General features: G+C 43.2%; 1 protein-coding gene across 1 annotated transcript in view; it reads left to right on the top strand.

Moving 5' to 3' along the window:
• Positions 1–4,721: 4,721 nt before the first annotated feature.
• Positions 4,722–24,461, top strand: part of Hal (histidine ammonia-lyase) — a 33,838-nt gene continuing 14,098 nt past the window's right edge. Inside the window, exons 1-17 of the mRNA XM_008832065.2 lie at positions 4,722–5,330; positions 5,916–5,976; positions 6,078–6,105; positions 6,438–6,512; positions 6,608–6,680; positions 6,777–6,843; positions 7,176–7,213; positions 7,821–7,946; positions 10,210–10,349; positions 12,437–12,484; positions 13,066–13,213; positions 14,250–14,345; positions 14,437–14,495; positions 16,093–16,173; positions 19,230–19,295; positions 19,372–19,537; positions 23,108–23,242. Coding sequence (XP_008830287.1) covers positions 5,084–5,330; positions 5,916–5,976; positions 6,078–6,105; positions 6,438–6,512; positions 6,608–6,680; positions 6,777–6,843; positions 7,176–7,213; positions 7,821–7,946; positions 10,210–10,349; positions 12,437–12,484; positions 13,066–13,213; positions 14,250–14,345; positions 14,437–14,495; positions 16,093–16,173; positions 19,230–19,295; positions 19,372–19,537; positions 23,108–23,242 — 1,654 coding nt within the window. The 5' untranslated portion in view covers positions 4,722–5,083. The remainder of the gene's footprint in view (positions 5,331–5,915; positions 5,977–6,077; positions 6,106–6,437; positions 6,513–6,607; positions 6,681–6,776; positions 6,844–7,175; positions 7,214–7,820; positions 7,947–10,209; positions 10,350–12,436; positions 12,485–13,065; positions 13,214–14,249; positions 14,346–14,436; positions 14,496–16,092; positions 16,174–19,229; positions 19,296–19,371; positions 19,538–23,107; positions 23,243–24,461) is intronic.

The raw sequence follows: 24,461 nt of genomic DNA on the forward strand, positions 1-24,461 counted from the left end.
GGTTTCAATATTTGTTTGCTTATTTATTTATATAGAGACAGTTGTCCCACTGTGTAGCCCAGGCCAACATTGAACTTTCCATCCTCCTGACTCAGCTGTCCATGTGCTGGGATTATAGGTGTATGCCACTATGCCTAGCAGAAGTTTCAGATTTCTAAACTAACCTCACATTTTTCTCAGTGTAAGTACAAAATATTTCACCATATTATTTACCTGATGTTTTATTGAAGTTCTTTAATTTGAATGTACAAAGAGCCTAGAGGACAGCTTTCAAGTGTCGTTCCTCAGGCACTACATACATATATATATTTTTTTTTTTTTTTTTTTTTTTTTTTTTCATTACAACAGCATTAACCTATTCAATAACATTTTTCTGGCTGGCTGGCCAGCAAGCCGCATAGATCCTCCTGTTTCCACCTCCCTAGCTCTGAGATTACAAGCATCTGTCACCATGCCTGGCTTTTTTAACATCGGTTCTGAGGATCAAATTCAATATCTCCCAGCCCAGAGTTTGCTTTTTAAATAGCCTTAAGCATGAACATTTATTTGGACTTGCTCACCACCCAACTAGAGGAGGTAGGATTTTCCCTTCCAAAGTTTATAAGCCAGTAGGAGCCCATGCTCCCCAGCCCAGGATTCATCCTGCTAATGCAGTGAACTCACCTTGGTCTCCTGTTCTTCAGAGGCCTTCAGCACTCCACTCAACCTGCATCATCACCTCCTCATTGACCAGCTAGCATTCTTTACCCACATAGAGCTTATAGCATACAGAGACACACTGAAAATGACTGAACTTTACCCAAATAAAAGACAGGACTAAGAAAGCCACCCTTGAAGTGTTAGTTAGTACCCCAGGCATTTCTGTAGTTTGGGAACCTTGGTGGTATTAGGATTCTTTAGTTACCAGCTACAAAAACCCTAGTCTGGAAGGGAAGGGGAAGATTATTTAAAGATCCAAGGTAGTTCCTGTGAGCTTGAGTTGTCGTCTTCTCTTGTGAACCTGGAGCTATGGTGCCTCCCACAGCTGGAGTTGTGGTCCGTTCCTGTGAGCTGGAGCTATGGTCCCCTCCTTTGAATCTGGAGCTGTGGTCCCCTCCTGTGAACCACGTTTCCACATTCCTCCTGTGGTGGGCTGATTGTGGAGCAGATTGGAAGATGGAGGACTTCTCACTGTTGGGTAGCAGCTTTGTAGTGGTCTTGACTCTACACTTGGTCCTAGACACCTAAGCCCTGACATTGGACCTTTTCCATTCCCAGGCACCAGGAGATTTTCCATTATTTAATTCTACTATCCTACAGCCCCAGCGTGCCTTCGCCCTGTGTCCTACAGAAAATGTAAGATACCTAATTGATCTTCTAGAGGTAAAAAAAAATCACAGTCTGGGAAGTTAAAAATAAAATTAAATAAATAAATTAAATAATAAATAAATAAATAAATAAATAAATAAATAAATGCTAAGTGGGCTGACAGGATGGCTCAGCAGGTAGAGGCGCTAGCCCCAAAGCCTGACTATCTGAGTCCTATCCCGGGACTCACAAGGTGGAAAGAACCAACTCCTGCAAGTTGTCCTCTGTCTTCCACATGTGTGCTGTGGTGTGAGTGCTCAGACACACACACAACCAAATAAAAAATTTTAATGAAATATGCTGTGTTGAATACTTTCTTTTTAAAATGGTCCAAGAGGGAGGTTGTCAGAACCCATGAGCAGACAGAAAATATCCGCAGAGCCATTAGCATACCTGTCTCATCTGTGAACCATGTTTAAAAAGCCAGGCATTGAGGCATTATAATCCCAGATCTGGGGAGCTGGAGACATGTAGATTTATTGAACTTGCTGGTCAGTTAGCCAAGCCTACTCAGTGATTTCCAGGCCAGTGAGATTTCCTGTCTCAAAAAAAAAAAAAGCCGGGTGTGGTGGTGCATGCCTTTAATCCCAGCACTTGGGAGGTAGAGGCAGGTGGATCTTTGTGCGTTCAAAGCCAGCCTGGTCATAGTGAGTTCCAGGACAGCTGGAGCTACAGGGAGACCCTGTCTCAAAAAGACAAAAAAAAAAAGAAAAAAGTAGCCCTTGTATACCCTGGACACCTCCAGCTCTGCTGTTAACATATGGAGAGACCACCACAATTCTGAGTTCCCAAGTTGAACCCACCACTCACCAAATAAGTTCTAGACAAGAGGAGTGTTGTCTTAAGAGTATAAGCTTTGGAGGCATGTGTCATCTCTAGGTGCACCCTAAAATGCAAAGAGTAAGGTCTTAAAGCAGGAATCAGGCCGGGAGTGAGCAGCTAGGCGATGGGGCAAACGTCAGAAGTTCCTACCCAATCCTGGCCTCCTGAGACTTCTTGCTCCTCTCTCAGACCTAGTAGTTGTGCTCTTTGGGTATTTACTTTTGCTGCACACAATTCTATTTCCCAACACTCAGCTCTCACTTTCTTGCCTGGAAAAACAGAAGGGAGAGCTCAATTCAAATTCCTGTTATATAATCACACGGAAAGTGATTTGGACTTGAGAAAAAATTACGTATCCAAATAATGTTTTATAAGATTTCCTTTGCCTTATGATCTTACAAGACAAACTAAGCCAAGCAAGGCCCTTTCAGTACACCCAGTGATACTGAAAGTGAATTGGAGCAAGAGATCCTTGGAGGGAGGTGGAGAAGGGTGGTGCGAGAAAGGCAGAGGGCGCCAAAGACATTCTATCTACAGGTTCACCTGTGACTAAGGAAGTGCTCACACTGACTGTAGTTCAGCTGATATGTATATATTGAGTGTCTTTGTGCCGGGTCAGATGTGCATGATTACTGCATGAACTAAAAAAAAATAAGTTTCTAGATAATGCTTTAAAAAATGGTTATGTTAAAGTACCCTGAAAGTACCACCCAGACCATCTTGAGGGTGGTTTAAGAAACAGCTGACTGGAGACTTCAGGAAGAGCATTCTAGCCAAGCAAAGGAAACTGGAGAGTGTGCCAGAGAAAGAATAACAGAAGTCTTCTCCATAATGTCTGGGGCCTGTGTTTAGAGGCCTCAGACAGCTGGGGGGGGGGTACTTAAATCTCTGGGAGATGATGTTATCTTGGAGTTATTCGAAAGCTGGGCCCAGCTGGGATGTCAACTGGAGCATCTAGCAGTTTGAGTGTCCTTCCAACCTAAGGGGTAGTTCGACATCTTGGTTTTTCTGAGTCTGAATCGATCAGCACACACCAAGCCCATGAATGTGCTTGAGTGAGACTGGTTCTTCAGCACCTGAAAAAGAACTTGATACCAGGTGTTGGGAAAGGACCCCATGAAGGGAGGGGGGCACAGAGAAGGTGGTTCACATCTCGCATCTAAGGGCAGCAGTTTTCCTAGAGATGTAGGAGAGGCCTGAGTCTGAGAATTAGGTTTAAATCAAGAGGTAAAGATTTGGGGAATTTACTTTGTTGGGAGGCAGGAGTCAGAGCATAATCCACATGACCACAGGGCTTTCTGCCAGTCTCCTACCAGGGAAACTCGGGGCATGGGTTTCACTCCAGCTCTAGGCACAGATTTGGGGTTGCTGAGGACCTTAAAAGTGCTTAAGAAAGCATGGCCCGGGTGAGCGACAAGGGTAGATTTCTAGGAAGTGAAGTACTCCCGGGGGGGGGGGGGGGGGGTAGAAGAAAGGGTTAACCAGAAGTCAAGTACATGGGCAGAGATGACTAAAGGGAGAGCTGGAAGGAGGCCTGAAGGAGGAATATTAAAGTTGAAGATCACATCTCTATTGTGATGAAAAATTGCAGGGCACAGTCAGGTTGTGGGTGTCTGATCAGCATATTTCAATAAGTGAGCTGCTCAGAATGTAAATAGGGTGGTTGCAGGAAGCAATTGTATCTCTGTTTCCAGTAAGGTTGAAACATCAGAATTTTCTATTGCAATGATTGAATTTCTCTGAACTGGTTTACTATTAAAGTGGACGCTTAATTAAAACAGTGCACACATTTCTCTGAATTCTTTTTCATGCTATCAGAGTACCCCAGTGCTAGCGGGATGAATTGGGTGCAGGGAGCAGTTATCTGTGGTCAAGAAGCTTAACTTGGGGATATCCAGGTGCCAAGATGAAGAGAAATCACAAAACAACTGAGGTCACACGGAGTGTTAAAGTCCAACTCAGGGTGACAGTTCAAGGCAGGGTAACAGTTACCCCAAACACACTTGTGGCATTTCCATCGAAGAGGTGCTGCCCTAAGAGTTGACACATGAATTCGCTTTGTCCTTCCAGCTGCCCTTTGAGATAGGTATTAGGATTATCTCCATTTTATAAAGGAAAAGGATGAAGCCCAGAAAAATCAAGTGACCGGCCTGGAAGTCAGCAGACCCAAAAATCACTAAGCCAGAATAGATTCCAGGTAGATGCTGCGGATGATTGCTGTGTGCAGTCTGCCTTTGGGTGAGGAAACAGGCTGATAACTCTCCCCGGGGCAGTACACAGCAGGCCTCCAACTGTTGGTGGTTCATTAGTCCAGAAACAACTGTGAAAATGATCTTCGGCCTTCTCATCTTCCCTTTGTGGCGCAATAGCTGCATAAACACTAGTCAGAGAGGAGTTGCTCAATCGTGTTTGTGGACTAAATAAATGAGTGAAGATTACCACAGTCCAGGGTGTCACAATTGGCCAAGGGGATGCTGTTCAAGATTGAGTAATCCTCTAAAGAGGAAAACATGGAGTTTATAAGCGGCTGTCAATGGAGGAAAAATCAAACAGAAAAGGAGAGGGAGAAACTGGGGACCCTGGTCCAAAGTGGGAAGCAGCAGAGGTATCAGCAGGGCCTGAAACCTCCAGGATCACCGCCAGCACTCACGTATCCTCATCCTCCTCTCCTGCACCTAGCTCAGCTTCAAAAGAGCTAAAGGAACAAGGAAGGACTGTAATAAATATTTGTCTAACGAGTGGATGAGTAAAGGCGAGGGAAGGGGTGTGTTTTGAAAGTCCATTCTCTCTCTCCCTGCCCATCACACCCCAACAGTCACTCCCCTCCAGGGTAAAGGATAAAGGCATCTGGGAAAAGGAGCCAGCACCTGGTTGCAGTGGCCTTATAGTTCGGAAGAGCTACAGTGGCAGTGCCATGCCTAGGTACACAGTGCACGTGCGTGGGGAATGGCTGGCGGTGCCCTGTAGTGATGGGCAGCTCACCGTGGGCTGGCTGGGCCGCGAGGCCGTGCGGCGCTACATGAAGAACAAGCCAGACAATGGTGGCTTCACCTCAGTGGACGAGGTGCACTTCCTCGTGCGTAGGTGCAAGGGCCTGGGCCTGCTGGACAGCGAAGACCTGCTGGACGTGGCCTTGGAGGACAATGAGTTCGTAGAAGTGGGTGAGTGGCCATGGGGAAGGGGATGCTGAGGTGGGGCATGGCCTGGAAGTCACCCTTGTGTCAGGGGAAATGATAAGAAAAACAGGCGTGAGCACTTGCCCTAGTCAAGTCCCAAGCTAAGTTTCTTATCCACCCCTTGTCAGTCAGCCGGCCAGTCTATGCGAGGCAGTGAAAACCCAGAGGCTATTAGCTTGTGAGGGACTAGGTCTGACTTGAACTCTCCGCCACAGGGCTGAATCCGCTTGTGCTTACAGAATCCTTTTGCCCTTACATAGACCTCACCAGACTGAAGACCAGAAGCACAGAGGTGCCAAGATTACAGACTTACAAAGAATTGGCTACCAGAGTGGGCATACAGGCAGGAAGGCTAGACCTGAACTTTCACCTAACTGTACTGTGTCTATCTCTCTGCCTGTTGCTCTCCTGTGTAAAGATACTAAGACCATGTGAAAGTGTTGGGAGTCATAATCAAGCAGCCATTGTTATAGAATCCAAGCTCAGTGGGTGGAAGGGCCATTCCTTTATCTAACACCAGACAAAGGTACTGTAGGGTGGTCTAGAAAGCCTCTCACTTTCTTGTTTCAGTCATAGAAGGCGATGCCATGTCTCCTGACTTCATTCCCTCTCAGCCAGAAGGTGTTTACCTGTATCCTTTGTGTAGCCTCTTTGCTCAGCTAGGGGCAAGTCCTGCCACTGTGGGGCTGGGCTTTTTCTACTCTGCTGCTATGTTCCTTTACCTGGCTTCAGATATAGCAAATACCGGGAGCCTGAAAAGGTAAGCTGCAAGCTACTTTTCTTTTGGGGACAATGAAGTCCTGTCATGTCTGCTCTAGCACCTCTCCAAACCCCCGCACATATCCCATCCTCCCTTAAGGAGGAGGAGGCCATACCTGTGTAAACACCTTGCCTTGGGAGGTTTTATCCGACTCTTGGAGTGGTACTCTGCAAGAGGAAACTCCAAAGCACTGCACTTTTGTGCTTCTAACTTTTCTTACTCAGCCTCCTCTTAAACCAACTGTGTTCTTAACACATCAATGTTCATACAAGTAATGAAGTATCAGATTTTGTGTAGAAGGCTTCTCTCTGAGATTCACTCCTTTTGTGCAGTACATTGCCTTAGATGGGGACAGTCTGAACACAGAGGATCTGGTCAACTTGGGAAAGGGGCACTACAAGATAAAGGTATGTGGGGAGGGAGGGATGATGGATGATTCCCTTCTGTTTTCACTGGACATGAAAGTCTCTTATATACTCACTCCTGGCCAACATTTTCCTAGCTCACTTCAACTGCTGAAAAGAGGGTGCAAAAATCCAGGGAAGTCATAGACAGCATCATAAGAGAAAAAACAGGTATCCTTTTCTCTGTATATTATAAAATTATTTTTATAGGAAACAAAACATCTCTTACAACTAACCATATAATGTCTACTTTTTTTTTCCTTCTAGTTGTTTACGGCATCACTACAGGTTTTGGGAAATTTGCCAGAACTGTAATTCCTGTCAGTAAACTACAGTAAGATTCAAATGCATACACTCCCATTCTACCCACCCCAATCTTTGAAATTTTGCTTCGACATTTGCCATGTTGACATTTATTGAGCCTAGAATATCAAATCCTCACAAAACTCCAGGAGACAGTCAAGCTTCTTATTTACGTACCTTTGTGCACAGTGTAAGGCTTAGGTTAACTTGTATCTAGACTGGTCATGAAAACAAGACTTACTTTTTTCTTTGACCGAATGTGGCTGCCCCTTTAAAGACGTAACTATTCCTCCCTTTATCTTCCTAGCTGAGGGAGCATGCTCACCCAAGATACCTAAGAAGGTTTTTAACTTTCTCTTCCAGGGAGCTTCAAGTCAACCTAGTTCGTTCCCATTCTTCAGGTAAAACATTCAGAGTATTGGGTGCCTTCTAAATCATGTTAGATTATATGATTGATTAACACAGTGTGAGTCATGGACACCATGACTGCTAGCCACCTCAGCTGATATGTTCCAAGCACATTCCAAAGACTGGGTGCTGGGACCCAGGAAGGGGAGGCAGATGGTGCCTTTCTGATGCACTTCAGAATGGGTTCAGTGGAGGGATGGAGTTGGAATAGGACCATGTATCCCATCTTATAAAGAGAGTGATACATTTAGGGGAGAAAATGAAGGCTGAAACTTGGGGGTGGGTGAGTTGGGTGAGCTTTAGGCCCATCATACTGAAAGAGCTTGTGCTAAGGAGTTTACTGTATTCTAAAGGTATTTGGGAGGGTGAGGTTCACTGAAGTGCTTTGAGAAAGGGAACTGAGAAGGCAAATCTGGGCGTCTACTTAGGTTTAGACAAGACTTTGAAAAGCAAGAGAGGCCATACAGAGAGCTGTCCCATCAACTCCAGAAAGCCAACAGGAGATTGGGCAGAAATGGGGAAAGATCCGGGAGGTAGGGGCAGCCATGAAATGGAGAAGGATTTGTTTTTCTTGGAGAAAATGTCAATTCTGCTTTTTAGGTGTTGGGAAACCACTCAGTCCTGAGAGGTGTCGGATGCTCTTGGCTTTGAGGATCAACGTCTTAGCCAAAGGATACAGTGGAATTTCCTTGGAGACCCTGAAACAAGTTATTGAAGTATTTAATGGTAAGGCAACAAATCATTATCCTGGCCTGTCATGAAGGCTGGCCATGCCCTACAAGGTAGACTTGAATGATTGGATGGTTAGATAAAATGACAATAATTGAAGCAAGTGGAAAATGGGCTTGGCAAGGAGAATCAGTTGGTAGTCAGTTGGAAGTCTGGTAGCACGAATGACAGAACCAGTTAATCCAGTAAGTTTTAACCCATCTTATAGTGACTTTCACCTAGCATTTGCCATTTAAGACTAGAACAAGTCCCTAAAGTCTGCCTTTAAGTTCAGGCCTACACAGACCCCTCAATTCAGTGGTACTCGTATGTGATTAGAAAGGTTGCCCAAGTCATCCCAGAACACAATTTCTGGGTGATGTCCATTACAAAGACAGTGTGGTTCCAGCTGGCACTTGGCAATCTCAACTCTTAATGCTCCCCAAATGATAGACCAGTTAAATGTGTACACCGAAATCCAACTTCTTAGAGAGGTAGATTAGAAATGTGAAAAGAGCCAGGTATGGTGGCACATGCCTTTAATCCCAACGCTGTGGAGGCAGAGACAAGTAGATCTGTATGAGATCTAGGCCTTCCTGGTCTACATAGTGATTTCCAGACCAGCTGTAGCTACAGGGAGACCTTGTCTCAAAAAAAGAGAAAGAAATGTGAAGAGGTTAATGATTCACTTAGTAGTCATGAAGCCATTGTAGTGGACATGATGTACCTCAACCCAGTAGACCCTCCTTAAGTGGGAAGACTAGATATGAAAGTATGAAAGGCTCTGTCCCTTCACACAGCTAAGGATGAAACATCAGGTCACCAGAAGTTCAGGAGCTCCTTAGGGGAAAGGAATAGGAAAAGAAATAGGGCTTTGCAGAGAAGACAACATGCTTGAGATGCTATGCTATGCTAAGGGCACAAGGGACTCATAAATGTGACATGCTGATCAATGAAGGGCACAGTCTACAATCTAGAGGGACATCTACACAGGCCCAGAGTGATTCCTAACACCTGTCTACTCCTGCTGGGTCTGCCCCACCACAAGCCTCAAAGCCAATTCACTATAACTCTAAGGTGAGCTCACCTGTACTCTGAAAGGTAAGTCTAAGGCCCCCCTGGGTCCCTAGTGCTCTGACAACCCCCAGTTCAGCTATGTACTGGAAGCTGACCCATGGATGGCACTGCTATTATCTTACTGACATTATTTAACAACAGCTAGAAAGAAAAAAACCAGTATACCACCATCAGGGGCTGATTTTATTTTAGGAAACAGAAGCCCCCTTCTTTAATGACTTTGGGGGGAATTTCTAAAAAGTAGTATATGCTCATGTATAAGTGGTGGTGGCACTGTAGTAACTGACTCACTGAAAAGAGAGAGAGAGAGAGAGAGAGAGAGAGAGAAAGAGAGAAAGAAAGGAGAGAGAGAGAGAGACAGAGAGACAGAGAGACAGAGAGACAGAGACAGAATGAACCAGGCATGGCAGCACATGCCTTTAATCCTAGCACTCAGGCAGCAGAGGCAGACAGATCTCCATATCAAGTTCAAGGCTAACCAGGGCTACAATGAGACCCTGTCTCAAACACACACACACACACACACACACACACACACACAGCAAGAGAGAGAGAGAGAGAGAGAGAGAGAGAGAGACTAAATTGCATATGACTTTACTGCCCCCAGAGAATCCCTGTTAATATTTTGGCATACCATGTCTTTCTAGAATATCCCATAGTTTTTAAAGTAAATGGTTCCATATTTCTAAATATTCTCCAATAGCTTTTAATGACTACATAACCATTTGGTTACATGAATGTCCCTTAATTCTGTATTCTGATACTTTCTAACTTTTTAAATGTTCTTCTAAACAAGGATATAATGGTCAACAGCCAGCTTCCAACTGCATCTCTGAAGTACATTGCTAGAATTTCTAGAAGTGGGATCATTATAGCATGAGCATTTTGAAGACCTTGCTACTGGTGGGCGAGGGGGGTGTCCTCCTTCCTTCTGGCTGCCTCTTCCTCCTTCCCCTCCTCCCTCCTCTCCCACTCTCCTCCCTCCCTCCCTCCCTCCTTCTTTCCTCTTTTCCTCCCTCTACCCTCACTCCTCTCTTTCCATAGCAGCTCAGCTGGTTCCCTTAAGCATTAGCTGTGCTTGAGAAATTATCTTCCCAGGTACTTATGCTGCAAAGTGATTCTGGACTGTTGGAGGTGGAGCCATATTTGCTGGCAAAGCAAGGATAACTGCTCTCAAGGTAACTGGTGCCGACTCTTCTTGCAGCCTCCTGCCTATCCTATGTTCCAGAGAAAGGAACTGTTGGTGCCAGTGGAGACCTTGCACCGCTCTCTCATCTTGCTCTGGGACTGATTGGAGAAGGAAAGATGTGGTCTCCAAAGAGTGGCTGGGCTGATGCTAAATATGTAAGACTTGCATGGCAACTTCTAGCCATAGTGATTCCCCTACCTGGATCCAGAATTTATTCTTCAGTCACAAGACTGCTATTGCCAATTGGGGAAGGTTAAACTCTCATACTTGCACTAGGGAGCTGATCCTTTATAAAGATTTTAAAATTTATTTTTATTTTTATGTATATGAGTGTCATTCCTACATGTATGTATGTAAGTACACTGGTGTCATGCAGTGCCTGTGGAGGACAGAAAAGGGCATCGGATCCCCTGAAACTGGAGTTACAGATGGTTATTAGCCACCATGTGGGTGCTGGGATTTGAACCCAGGTCTTCTGCAAGAACAGCCAGTGCTCTTAACTGCTGAGTCATCTCTCCAGCCCCAGGAAGTTGATCTAATAGGTGCAGAGTTGTGGGCCTCGGGATCACCTATGCAGTCTCTAGACAGTGCAGTCCATTTTCCCTAGGCTCCTTCCCTGATTAGCTATTCAGAAACATATTTTGTGCATAAAGACTTTAATGTTTTCTTCATCACTAAATTCCACTAGACCAGCTCACAGCATCATTTCTAATGTCTTCTCAGATCAGTTACTGAGAGGTCTCCTAACAATAAGTGAAAGGGCAGAAGACCAAGGAGGGGGAACAAGTTAAGGGACGAGATCGATCTTTGGGGAATGCAGATTCTAGATCATCACTCTCCCGTGAAACCTCACCTTGCTTCTATCTGTGTGGACAGTGCCTCCCCAAAAACCATCACATGGGAGTCAACCTGATCTTTGTTAACAGCAAATCCAGCTGAGTCTTGGTTAAACCTGTAGCATTTCCTTTGCTTTTATTTATTTATTTTTATGTGTATGAGTGTTATGCCTGCATGTATGTAAGTGCACTTGTGTCAAATGGTGCCCACAGAGGACAGAAGAGGGCATTGGATTCCCTGGAACTGGAGTTACAAATGGTTGTTAGCTGCCTCATGTGGGTACTGGGATTCAAACCTGGGTCTTCTGTAAGAACAACCAGTACTCTTAACCACTGAGCCATCTCTCCAGTCCCTTGTTTTTAAGATAAAGTTCATCATGGGGCTTCCAGAGTCTTATTTTTCATGATTCTCCACAATCCCTCCTACCCAGAGTTCCTCATGGCAGAAACTAGATGTGCTTCGTGCTAGGCAGAGGGCCCAACACATTCTTTCCCTACCTATTTTACTCCATTTGTTTCCCTCTAAAAAGTCCCCTAAGGTTTTACCTTCTCTGCTGCTCTGATCCTTTCGAGGTCACTCACTCCTCCTCCATGCTGTCCTCACAGCTTGTGGGATTATTTTTTATTTGTTCCCAATGTGTGTCCTCAAGCACTTGACATATGGATGGTCTAGTGGCCCCTGAGCTTGTCCATCTCCACTCTTTTCCCCCCTCCCCCCACCCTCAGCTCCAGCTCAACACCCTGAAGTGCTCATGTCTTTGAACTGGACATGACTAAGTGGCACTGACTCTGTGTTTCTCCTATTTTACCTCTATCTTCCTTTGTGCCTAGGACAACCTTAATTTAGTGACATCTCTTCTTTGATTTCAGAGAAAGCATATTCGGTCCCTTTCATCTCATGATTCTGTCTTTACCTAGTAGATTTCACAATCCCCTCTTCATTGTCCTGCACACATTTGCCACCTAAGCCCTGCTCCGAGGTTCTGCCAGTGATCAAGAATGAAAGATGGAATAGAGGACTTTTTTAGGTCATGCTCTATAGGCGGAAGCATACAGACCATCAGCCAGGAACCCAGTCTTAACCTAGACAGGTGTATCAGGAATCAGCAGTAAGAAAAGGTGAGTCACAAAGACTGAAACCAAACACAGAGGAACCTGAAAGCAACACTTATCCTATAGGCAGTAGAGCTCCTGATTTAAGTCCAAAAGTCATTTGGAAGTTGAGTCTGCTTTCATTAAAGAATAGGAATAGACACTAGAACTGGGAACCTGACCATAACCAATTTAATGTCGGCCGAATACTTTATATGATGGACTCGGCCTACAAAATATTTCACTGGGCTCCATATGAAATAAAAACTGAGCTGGTCTTTCACTTGATAACCATTTTCTTGCTTTTAATGCAGGTCCTGGAGGCCCACGGATTGAAGCCAGTTGTTCTGAAACCAAAAGAGGTAAAACTGTCAAGGGAAACAAAGCTTTGTGTATGCATTGTTTTCAAAAACACGGTGTGGATGTGTTTTGAAAGCTTGTCAATGAAGAAAGGGTTTCTCTGTGATTGTTTAAAGCAGTCTTCACCCCGCAAGGGCTTAGGGGTGCGCTAAGAATTTAAACTTCAAATGTAGTTCTCTAAGGAACTCTCTGAGATATTCTCAGTCAAGGCCCCTTAAGATGTTCTCAGCCCAGTGGCTTGACCAGAAGAGTTTTAGGATGTTTTGTCAACAACGATGAGAAGTTAAAGAAACAACTCAGCATCAAAGGCTGAGGATGTTACAGATGCCACACAGCTGCCCTGACAGGGAGACAGTCAGCAGATCTTCCTTTCACCAGATTTGGGCTAATGATTTCGTATATGATGCCATATCTTCATCAAGTACATGAATAAGGGTGACTGTGCTGCACTTGAGAAAATATGCCAGCATATAGCTCCGTTGATGGGCTAGGTCTTCACTTACATAAGCAAAACATGAAATCTGCATGTCTATAGCCTCATTGTGATAAATACAGTAGGAAACTTTCCTGTCTTTCCCCATAGGGCTTAGCACTTATCAATGGGACACAGATGATCACTTCCCTGGGCTGTGAAGCTGTGGAGAGAGCCAGTGCCATTGCCCGGCAGGCTGACATTGTGGCTGCCTTGACCCTTGAGGTGCTGAAGGGCACCACCAAAGCCTTCGATACTGGTCAGCAGGTTCTTCTGTTTGGTTACTCATTCAACCAGGGCGAGTTGGTTGATGTCTTTAGACACAGGGGTGGGGGGTGGGGTGGCAGGGAAGACAGAAAAAACCCAGGTTCCCTCAGCATACCCAGGACTGCTCCAGCTTCATCTGAGGTCTGCTACTCTCAGTCCTACAACTAGTCTGTAGAAAGACACAGACCTGGAGAGTTCAGTGGCCTGCTCCAGGCCACTCAGTGAACTGGGCATGTCAAAGTAGGTATTGTTTGCTTAGAAGACTTAAAACTCCAGTAAGGGGTTGGGCAGATAGCTCAGTTGGTAAAGCTCTTGTTTTGCAAGTATGAGAATTTTTTAAATTCCTTTTAAAAAATTGGTCGTGGTGCTGCATGCTTGTAATCCTAGAGCTAAGGAAGTAAGAGACAAGCAGATTTCTGGGGCTCACAGGCCAACCAGCCTAGCTGCTTGGTGTCAGGCCAGTAAGAGACTCTTGTCTCCAAAAAGAAAAAAGAAAGAAAAATAAAAGAAGTGGATGGTGCATTAGCAACAATATCCAGAGTTGTTCTCTGGCGCGCGCGCGTGCGCACACACACACACACACACACACACACACACTTCCAATAAGATTAGGATTGCCCTATAAGAAAACATAGAGACAAAAATGATACAGGTGGCTTATCTAGAAATTAGTGAATTTCAAAGACTTCCCAATATATCATAGGGTAGAAAATGTCCAAAAATGCCTAGGCTAAATTAAGCCACTATTTGTGCTCCCTGTTGTCATCAGCCCAGTTCTTTTAAGGGTGGGCCAGGTGTCCTGAGTTCAAGTTCCAGTGTTCTCTATAAACAGTTTGCACAGCAAATAGAGACAATAAAATCGCTAGGGGAAAGTTTGCCTTTGGATTGAAGTATCTAATTTGGCATGGTGGGTAAGGACCCTTGGGACTGTTGAGGCTCTTTCCGGCATCTTGGGTGATCTTGCACCCCTGTAGTAGTTCATTCTAATATCAGAATTGCTCAGACATTTTCACTTTCTTCAATTCTAGACATTCATGCTGTTCGCCCTCACCGTGGGCAAATTGAAGTCGCTTTTCGGTTTCGGTCGCTCTTGGACTCAGATCACCACCCATCAGAAATCGCAGGTCTGGACAACCCTGTATGGGTGGGCTTATTTGAGTTTGTTCCATGGGCGGATTGGTAATGTTCCGTCTCCTCCCCTGTCCTGTTCTACAGAAAGTCATAGGTTCTGTGATCGTGTTCAGGATGCATACACCTTGCGCTGCTGTCCACAGGTAAAAGCAACAAAAAAACAAACAAACCCAACAAAGGCTCTTTCCTTTCCCCAAATTCAGAGGAAAAAATAGAAAAAGAGGAAGGCTTTAGAAAACATGCCATGGCCAAATGCAATCCAAATCTTTTTACTGCTTCTGTTTAAAAGACTGTGTATGTTGTATTTACATTTCCCCAGTTATTAGAAACTTCTTACTGGGTAGACCAAACAGTTGGTCTTCTTTAGAATTGATTTGCTTAATCTGAGTTCAATAGACAACCTGTGATGCCGACTTAGTGCAACAGCTAAATAGAGTTATAAGAGTAGTGCTGGTTCTTCCTGGAGGGAAAAGCGATCAGTGAAGCAGGGATCTTCACAAGAAAGTCTCATTCACTGGAGAAATGGCTCAGTGGTTAAGAGCATTGTACTTCTCTTACATTGTACCAGAGGACCTGAGTTCAGTTTCCAGAACCCACATGGAGGCTGACAATTGCCTATAACTCCAGCTTCAGAGGACCTGACACCTTCTGACCTCTAAGAATATACACACACTCTCATATACCCTCACACAGGCATATACTCGTACACATAATTGAAAAAAAAAAAAAAAGATGCCAGGTGTGGTGGTAGCACACGCCTTTAATCCCAGCACTCGGGAGGCAGAGGCAGGCCATTCGGATCTCTGAGTTCAAGGCCAACCATGTCTACATAGTGAGTTCCAGGCCAGCTGGGGCTACAGGGAGACCCTGTCTCAAAAAGACCAAAACAAACAAACAACAAACAAACAAAGAAATAAAGAAATTAAATTAAATTAAAAATAATAAATCTTTATAGACTAGAGAGGTGGCTCAGTGGTTAAGAACACTGGCTGCTCTTGCAGAGGACCTAGTTTCAGTTTCCAGTGCCAACATGGAGGCTGACAACTGTCCTTAACTCCAGGGAAGTTAAGGACAGATTCCAGGGAATCTGACACCTTCTTCTGGCTTCTGCAGGCATTGTGGTACACTTACTGCAGGCAAAACACTCATACACAGATTTTTTTTTTGTTTTTTGGCTTTTTGAGACAGGATCTCCCTGTAGCCACAGCTGGCTTGGAACTCAATATGGAGAACCAGGCTGACCTTGATCTCGTAGAGATTTGCTTGCTTCTGCCTCCCAAGTGCTCCACCATGCCCAGCCCTTCATTTTTTAAAAAAGAAAGTCTCATTCTATTTTTCAGAATTCAAGTGCCTATCCATGAGTATATCTTATCCACATTTTACAGTCAAATATAAATAAGTATAATGTATCTATGATACAATTTTAGCTTAAAAATGCATTTGGTCCAGATGTGGTGGCACACACCTTTAATCCCAGCACTCAGGAGGCAGAAATGAGTTCAAAGTCATCTTGATCTATATAGCAAGTTTCAGGAGAATGAAAGCTACAAAAAAAAATTGCAGATGAACTTGGCTAGCATTAGCCAGTTCAATCTCTCTGATTGAGAGATTACAAGTATACTTTTCATAATTATAAAGGCAAAGCAGTTACAGGGAAAAGCCTAAAGGTGCTACCTTATAGAATACTGGCCTTTTTAATGGAACCAATGAATCATATATCTTATTTTGATTGTGTTTTAGGTCCATGGAGTGGTGAATGATACCATAGCATTTGTGAAAGACATCATTACTACAGAACTAAACAGTGCAACAGATAATCCTGTATCTTTTCAATGTCTACAAATTTGCAATTATATATTTAACTGGCAGTGTTAGGATCTTCCTAAGAAATCCTTTTTTGAGTATCTCCTATTACTCCATTTCATAGGCAAATGAGTTCATGCCTGAGGCTGAGCATTTAAGTAGCTTTCTCTAGGACAGAGTTGGCAAGTGGCAGGAACAGACCTGTGAACCTGCTTTTTGTTCTGAGGCTAACATACTGTGCTTTAAAGTCCCATAAAATAACCAGGCGTGGTGGAGCACACCTTTAATCCCAGCACTCGGGAGGCAGAGGCAGGCGGATCTCTGTGAGTTCAAGGCCAGCCTGGTCTACATAGTGAGTTCCAGGACAGCAGGGGCTACAGGGAGACCCTGTCTCAAAAAGACCAAAAAAAAAAAAAAAATCCCATAAAATATAAGGCAAGTATTTCCAACATTCATTGAGATGTTTCATGAAGGCTGAAAACCCACTGCTGAGGTTGTTGATGAGGGGATGAAGACCCATATATCATAAATGTGATTAGAGAGCCTGGGAGGCTAACCTCATCTCTGCAGCCTTGAGTCTAGTGATGCTGGAATGCAACAAACAGAAGACAACATCCTAACACTTACCAAAGTGTTACAAAGAGTCATGGCTTTCCCCATCTTGAGTTTTACTTCTGAAGTGGACGTAGGTCAAAATGTAGATGTTTGTACAAAGAACAGTAAGAACGCTTTTGTTTCTCAAAGAAGGGATTCTCCTTTCCTTAAGAGAGTCACTTTTCCTATAGCCATATGGCTTTTGCTATGACACTGAGGTGATCAGTCAGGGAACAATCTTCACAGAGCAACACTGCCTTTTAGAACAGCCAACCCTGTTTCTAATCCATTCTTCCCATTCAGCTGCCTTCATTCTTAACACTGGAGAAAGTGTGGAGGTCATAGCCCTGAAAGCAGCCCGTGGCCTGGGCCAGCAGCTGGCTACGCAACAGCAGTGTCAGGCTTCTCACAAGATGCTTTTATTTACTTTTTCTGCAAGCTTACTTACTTTATGATTATGTTTCATGTTCTCTGAAATTGCTTCATAGCTTATTCAAACCCACACTAGATTATCCTCCGGCCTGTGAAGCTCTGCATTCATCTGAACGCCACTACATTCCTCAAATGGAACAGTGGTTTTCATGAACTCTCTGTAGTCTTATCTCACACATCTCTTCTTGCATAGTACAGAACAGGGAATAAACTGTGCTTCATGGTTTGGATCTTAAAGGGTATCTTGTAAAGAGAAAAAAAATTAACTGGATATAGAAAATAATTCTCTATTAAACTCTTTCTCCACCATTGGCCCTAATATGAATTTCAGCCAAAGGTCCTTTACTTTCTCAATAAAGACTGAAGTGTGGATGAATTTTCAATAAGCTAATATTTGAACATACTCCTACAATACTGATATTACCTGGAAGAATATGTTTTTCAGTTTTCTATTGCAGGTAGATAGCACCTCATGCATAATGCTAGGTGTTATGGAAGTTAAAGTCTAACTACTAAAATCTAATGACCAACAAACAAATGTGGAGAACTAGAGGCTAATAGAACATGTTTACATTTTAAATTGGTGCTGAGATCAGTTGCTACAGGGATTCAGAGACCAGAGAAAAGACCAAGGTATAGGATTAGGGCAGCATCATGGCTAGGACTAGTGAGTTCATAGTTGTATGTTCAGAGTCACTCCAAAGTTGACTAAGTTATTGCATCATGTACATCTCCAGGTCTTTGAAAGTCAGAACTTTCTCACACGTGCAGTGAGTTTCTCAGTTAATGAGCAGCAAACACAGTTGTCCTTAGTACCTGTGGAAGATTAGTTGCATGATACTCCCTCTAGCAAGAATACCAAAATCTTTACATGCTCAAGTCCCTTATGTAAAATCATGCAGTACTTGCAGATAACTTACACACTTCCTCCTGTAAACTTTAAATCATCTCTAGATTATCTATAATACCTAGTATAATGTAAATGCTATATAAATAGTTGTTATGCTATATTATTTAGGGATTAATGACAAGAAAAAAATCTAGACATATTCAGTATAGACATAATTTTTCCTGAATATTGTCATTCAGAGTTTTTCTGAAAACACAGATGCAAGGTCTAAGATAATGGAGGCTTTAGTATATTCTTTTCTCAATATTTTTTAATTTTAGGTGTGTGAGTGTTTTGCCTGCATATATGTAAGTCACCATGTGCATGCAGTGCCCACAGAGACCAGAAGAGGGTGTCGAATCCCCTGGAACTGGAGTTACAGATGGTTGTTGGCCTCCATGTGGAATGGAAGCTGGGAATCGAACCTGGGTCCTCTGAAAGAAAAGCAAGTGTTCTTAACTGCTGAGCCATTTCTCCAGCCCCTGAATATATTCTTTATAAAGCCCAGGGGGGCAAAAATTGGGTTTTTTGAACCATAAAGGAGGATCCATTACCGTCTTTGCCTGAGTGCCTGATGGTTTAAGTGCAGTGCATGATAAATTAGAATTATTTCTGAGGATAACACTCAGTGAGTCTGAAGTTCCCTCCTGCTTAAGTGGATTTGTGGGACCTGTGGGCCACCATCTGTTACTGAACACTGGTATAGGATTACTGAGGCTAGAATTTGAAAATGTTCCCAGCATTGATTATTCCAGACATTTCACTGGGTGCCCACAGTCATAGCTTCTATTCAACAGCTTCTTCTATGGCTCCTTGTGCCAGTGGAGAAATAGAATCTGATTTCCCACAGGTGCCCTGTTCTCTGCTTTAGCTTATAAACAGGTATGGGACTTGGAATCTTGTTCTCCACAGAATATACAATTTCATGTTCCATGCTTTTATTGGCTGTCAGTTAGATGTATACATTTTGCTTTCAATGACGTTTATTTTTGTGTTCCTTTATGTCAACAACTACTTATGGGAAGACTTGTCTCTTTCTCTTTACCCTATATCTGTATGAGCACTGCTACTTCAATATTAAAAATAAGCAGATGGGGGCAGAGGTTACACTCGAAGTAATCAACAAGTATCATGTTTAAGCCTTAACCTGCTTTGAAAGATGGTCTTTGCCAGTCGAGGAGAGACAATTTCAGGAGGAAACTTCCATGGCGAATATCCAGCCAAAGTAAGCTTTTTAAAATTGCTCCTGACCCTGAGAGTATATTCCAATGCAGGCCAACTGAACTGAGGTGTTCTTTCAGGCCCTGGATTATTTGGCCATTGGTGTTCATGAACTTGCTGCAATTAGTGAAAGACGAATTGAAAGGCTCTGCAATCCCTCCCTCAGTGAGCTGCCTGCCTTCCTGGTGGCCGAAGGTGGTCTGAACTCTGGGTTCATGATTGCCCACTGCACTGCTGCAGCGCTGGGTAAGGATACTACCCTTTGTGGGAACACAAGCCTGTCCACCTGAGAGCCTTCTCATTTAACTTTAAAGCATCAAATTTTGCCTTGGAATGAGACTTGACTTTTCTCCACTTTTATTTGCCTTCTACTTCTCAGTGTTAATATAGCAAGTAGGTTGACTCTTACATTTTGACAGTGTCATTGAAAGATAATGATGCAGTAGCGAGGTTACAAATGGATATTGCTATGAAGAAGGCAATCTGATGTTGCATTTGAATTTCATCAAAATTCAAATTTGAATTTCCCCAAAGACTATCAGAGGAAAAAAAGACAAAAATGCTTATAGTTGATGGTGAAAGTTGAAACAGCTTGAATGATTAGACTTTGGAGACATTCTGTTAGGTACACCAGCCACTAAAAGATAAAGATGCTATAACAGCATATACAAAGGCTCACATGAAGCAATATGCCTCCAGGAAAACAGAGCTTCATATAGCTGATTTCTAATTCAAGATTGCAAAATACAGATAACAAATCACAGCAGTGCCTGGCGCAAAGTTGGTGCTGACCTGTTTATTCTGATTCACTTAATCATAATGCCACCACAAGGGAGGTGCTGTTATTATCTCTAGTTTCCAGATGAAAACTCAAAGACCCGCGAGATTAAGTGGTTTTCCCAATACTGCATATTTAGATGGAGGTAGAGTGGAATTCAAATCTGGGCATGCTGATACCCAAGTTTGTGTTCTCACTTCAGTGAATAAGGAACTAATTGTGTTGTTGTTGTTGTTGTTGTTATTTAAGACCTTTGTTAACAGGTGTTTGCAGTTTGTTGTGTTTTTTAAAAGTCAGGTTATAAACTTTTATTACAAATTAAAAATGAATTCTTAAAAATCTCAACTTGGCCAGTTATAAAACAATTAAAAATAAAATTTAAAGATATATTGAGAAAAAAAAACAGGTTTTAAAAAACAAAACAAGAAACCAAAATAAACCCCCTGAAAACCACATTTGTTATTGCCAAAAGAGATGTCTTTAAGTGAAAACAAGAAAAGACCCATGCTGCATAGCTAAAGAAGAGAGTTCTGGTGTCTCTGGTCAAGTAGCATAAAGCAAGCACTTAAAGGTCTTCAGATCTATCTTTTTTTTCTTATTGCTGGAATTTCACATTCATGTCTTCTTGTTGAATGACTAAACCAGATGACTGTAGAGATGACAAGCCAGCATTTACTCAGCCCCGCCCTGGTCAGCTTTGGAAGCAAACGAATTCTCAGCAGCAGGATTGGCTGCTATACCTCTTCACCATCTTGTGGTTTAGGGTTCTCTGGTGGCTGTGTCTGTAACTGTTGCAGCAACACTAGCTTTGAGGTGGCTGCTGACCTTGGGTCTCGACTTCCTTGTCTTCCCTGTTGCTGGCCTCTCTAGGCTGGCTTTGAGTGGTGGTCTATAATCCCATACACATTCTGTCTCACACATCTCCCTTGCTCTCTTGCACCCTGACTGTCAGCGCCCTCCATCACTTCTGTCTACACAGAAGGGTTGGAATACTGTAGTGTCCACATGTAGTACGGTGGGAACCCTGCCTCGGTAGGGTCAGTGTTGCTGAGCCTGGCTTTCAGGAGCATTCACCAGTCCCTGGTCCTTCTCTCCACTCTCACTGTTGTGGTAATCCTGTTGGTAATTGCGTGGAGGATCCCTACAACCTGGGTAGTGTCTATAATGGTTACATATTACTACAGTGGTTACCATCTGCTGCATATTTACTGCCTTGAACTGGAGCTCCACCACCACCTGTAACATTTGCTGCCTCTGCACTCTGGTGTACAAATACCTCTTCCTTGGTGTCTTTCCTGTTGATGAAACCTTACCCAGTTCTTACAAGCGCTCCCAAAGCTTCACTGGGAATTGGGATGTCCTTAGTGTCCCCTGTCCCTCTAGCACCCCTTGCCCTGCCTCAGCCCCTCACTTACAGAGTGCCTGGTTTTATTTATTTGGGACATATTGTACTAAAAAAAAAATTACTTGTTTTTCACCCAAAATCCCAATTTAACTAGGCATCCTGTATTTTCTTTAACAACCCTACCTCAAAGGGCTAGATAAGATAATGGGTAATTAAAAGCATCAATTGAAATACAAACTCCAGATCTGCCACTCACTGTCAGTGTCCTGTCAAGCCCCTTAATTCTGTTTTCCTTGTCTCTCTGCTGAATGAAACACAGATGTTAACTTTACTTAATGGGGCTGTTTTCAGAATTAAATGAACTACGCATATGAAGCCTCAGAACTGGGCCTAATATCATGAGCAATAAAATAAATATAATTTCTACTTAATAATATTATTCTCAAGCTCTTCCTCACCCAGACATCTCACTAAAATTCAACACGACCACCTAAGAAGGAACCGCTGGATTCACCTTCTATTTGTTCACTTATTCGTCTTTTAAAATACATCTTTGACAAAGAAACGTCTCACTATACCATGGTAGTGGCAATAGTAATTGGTTTCCAGGAAACATTATGGGTTTGGGGAAGGCTGGCTTGAATGAGTTTAACTTCCCAAGCTTCACACTGAGGTAGTTTGGCTTGCTTTCTTAATTAACTTGTTTATTTATTTATTCAGTCATTCATTTACCTTTTAAGCACTTGTAATTTATCTTTCTGGAAAAGAGTTCTTGTCACTATGACCCTCAGTTTAGAGCTCCAGGGTTTGTCATTTGTCGTGCCAGAACATGGGGAATCCTAGACAAACCAGGATGAACTGATCACCCTATTCTAAGCCTGAGTCCTTACAGGGTAGGGTCCCTTATATCATAGAAAAGAACAAGAGCTATTCCTAAGATCAATGGAAAAGGAGAAAAGACTGAGTTTGACCTTTCCTAGCTTCTAGAGCTGGGGAAGGAACTTGGAAATCTCGGTCTCTGCTACTTTAAGGTATAGACCTCAAGTCAGCAATATGGCATCATGTGGAAGCTTGTTAGAGCATCAGGACCTCAGGCCTATCCCAAACTCAGCATCTGAATTGTAACAAGGTTACTGAGGAGTTAATATGCAAGTTCAGGGTAGAGCGACCCCAGAGTAGATATCCCCCACCTCCCAGACATCACTGGTTATTATCAAGCCCTTGTTGAAGCCCAGAATACCTACTTGTGTAGTGTTGAACATTTGCCCAAGATCTGTAGAATCAGCCTCAATTTTCAATGCCACCCCGAAATTCTAATCTGACTTCTCACCAACATAAACAAATTGTTCTTGAGTACCTGAACCGTTCCATCATGCCATTCCACTCCTACTGGTTTCCCTGGCACGCTAAATGTTTCTGGTATTTTCATCATGGTCTGGTAATATGGGAGTTTCCAGATCTTCATCGCCACCTTAACTCAGAATTCACTAAAGGTTTAGAGTCCTTCTGACTTTAGGAGAAAATTGACCTGACTTCCTTTTCCAATGTAGCTCTGCATCATCTGATTCTTGGGGCATGGTCAAGAACTCCTAGGGAGTGTCTTCCATGCCATGGAGACTTTGGGGGAGTCACATATCATTTTGGCAGCATTTCCTCCTAGGAATGCTGCTTAACTTGCACTGGTCTCTTGCAGTTTCTGAGAACAAGGCTCTGTGTCACCCTTCATCTGTGGACTCCCTCTCTACCAGCGCTGCTACGGAGGACCATGTCTCCATGGGTGGATGGGCAGCCAGGAAGGCCCTCAGGGTCATCGAGCATGTGGAGCAAGGTAAAACCCATGCTGGGAGTCAGGCCTCACTGATAACCCCATTTACTGGGTCTTTCTCAGGTTGGAATCCCTGCCCATGACATCAGCTTTATCTAGAAACTTATTAGAAAGCAGATTCTCAGGTGTCCTCCCAGAAACTCAAAGGAGGTAAAGAGCTTTTCCAGCTGATTCTGCTGCCCACTGAGAATTGAGAATTAAGCAGCTATACGGTGGTAGCATGGCTCCTTGGCTGGTTTTATTTTAAATTAGGTTGTTTTTTAATATTCAAAAGTGGAAGGAATAAGACCAGGAGCCCTCACTTACCTCATCCCGACTCCGCAGTTTGTATATTTGTTCCCTCTTCCTTCCCCCAAATTATTTTCAAGCAAACCTCTCAGACTGTTCCTATGCACTTTCTCTTTTAAATATGAATACTTTCCTTTTAAGATTATTTTTATTTTATGTCTTTGAGTGTATTGCATGCATGCATGTAAATGCACCCATATCATGCTATGCCTGGGGAGGTCAGAAGAGGGTGTGAGATCCCCTGGAACTGAAGTTACAGATGGTTGTTAGCCACCATGTGGATGCTGGGAACCAAACCCAGGTCTTCTGCAAGAGCAGCCAGTGCTCTTAACTGCTGAGCCATGTCTCCAGTCCCATTAAATATGAATGCTTTTCTTCTCTCCCAGGATGACATTTTCACAGCCAACAAAATTCAACAGTCAAGTCCTGGTATCACTACCAAATGAAAATCCAAAATTTCCCGGCTGTAGCATCTCACCCTTTCCAAGTTTGTTTAAACAAGGAGTCCAGGCCCATGTTTTAAATTTGGTTGTCATGACTCTAAGTGTCTTTTAATCTACAACAGTCCATTGTGTCTTGTTTTCTTTTCATCACGCTTTTGACGCAATGAGAATTTTCTTGTGGATAGACGATGTTCTGTATTTTTCTGGTAGCTTCCTTATGGTATCAATCTTCACATATTCTTTTCTCTAGGCATTGCTGATGTATTGGAGTTGACCCTAAAAAATTAGTAAAATTTAGGTTTACCCTGTTGGCAGAGATATATAATAAGGAGAGTTACCTTAGGCCATCTTCTCTCTGCCTTTTCAATGGCTTTGTTTTATCTTTGCTGAAAATGAAATTGCCTTCCTTTAAACATGGTCCTAACTTCTTAAGTTGATGTCACAGGACTGCTTAAGTTTCATTGGATGACAAAAGAATATCAAGTTTAAGA

The sequence above is a fragment of the Nannospalax galili genome, unplaced genomic scaffold (assembly GCF_000622305.1).
Source record: "Nannospalax galili isolate Female #2095 unplaced genomic scaffold, S.galili_v1.0 scaffold734, whole genome shotgun sequence".
NCBI lineage: Eukaryota > Metazoa > Chordata > Mammalia > Rodentia > Spalacidae > Nannospalax > Nannospalax galili.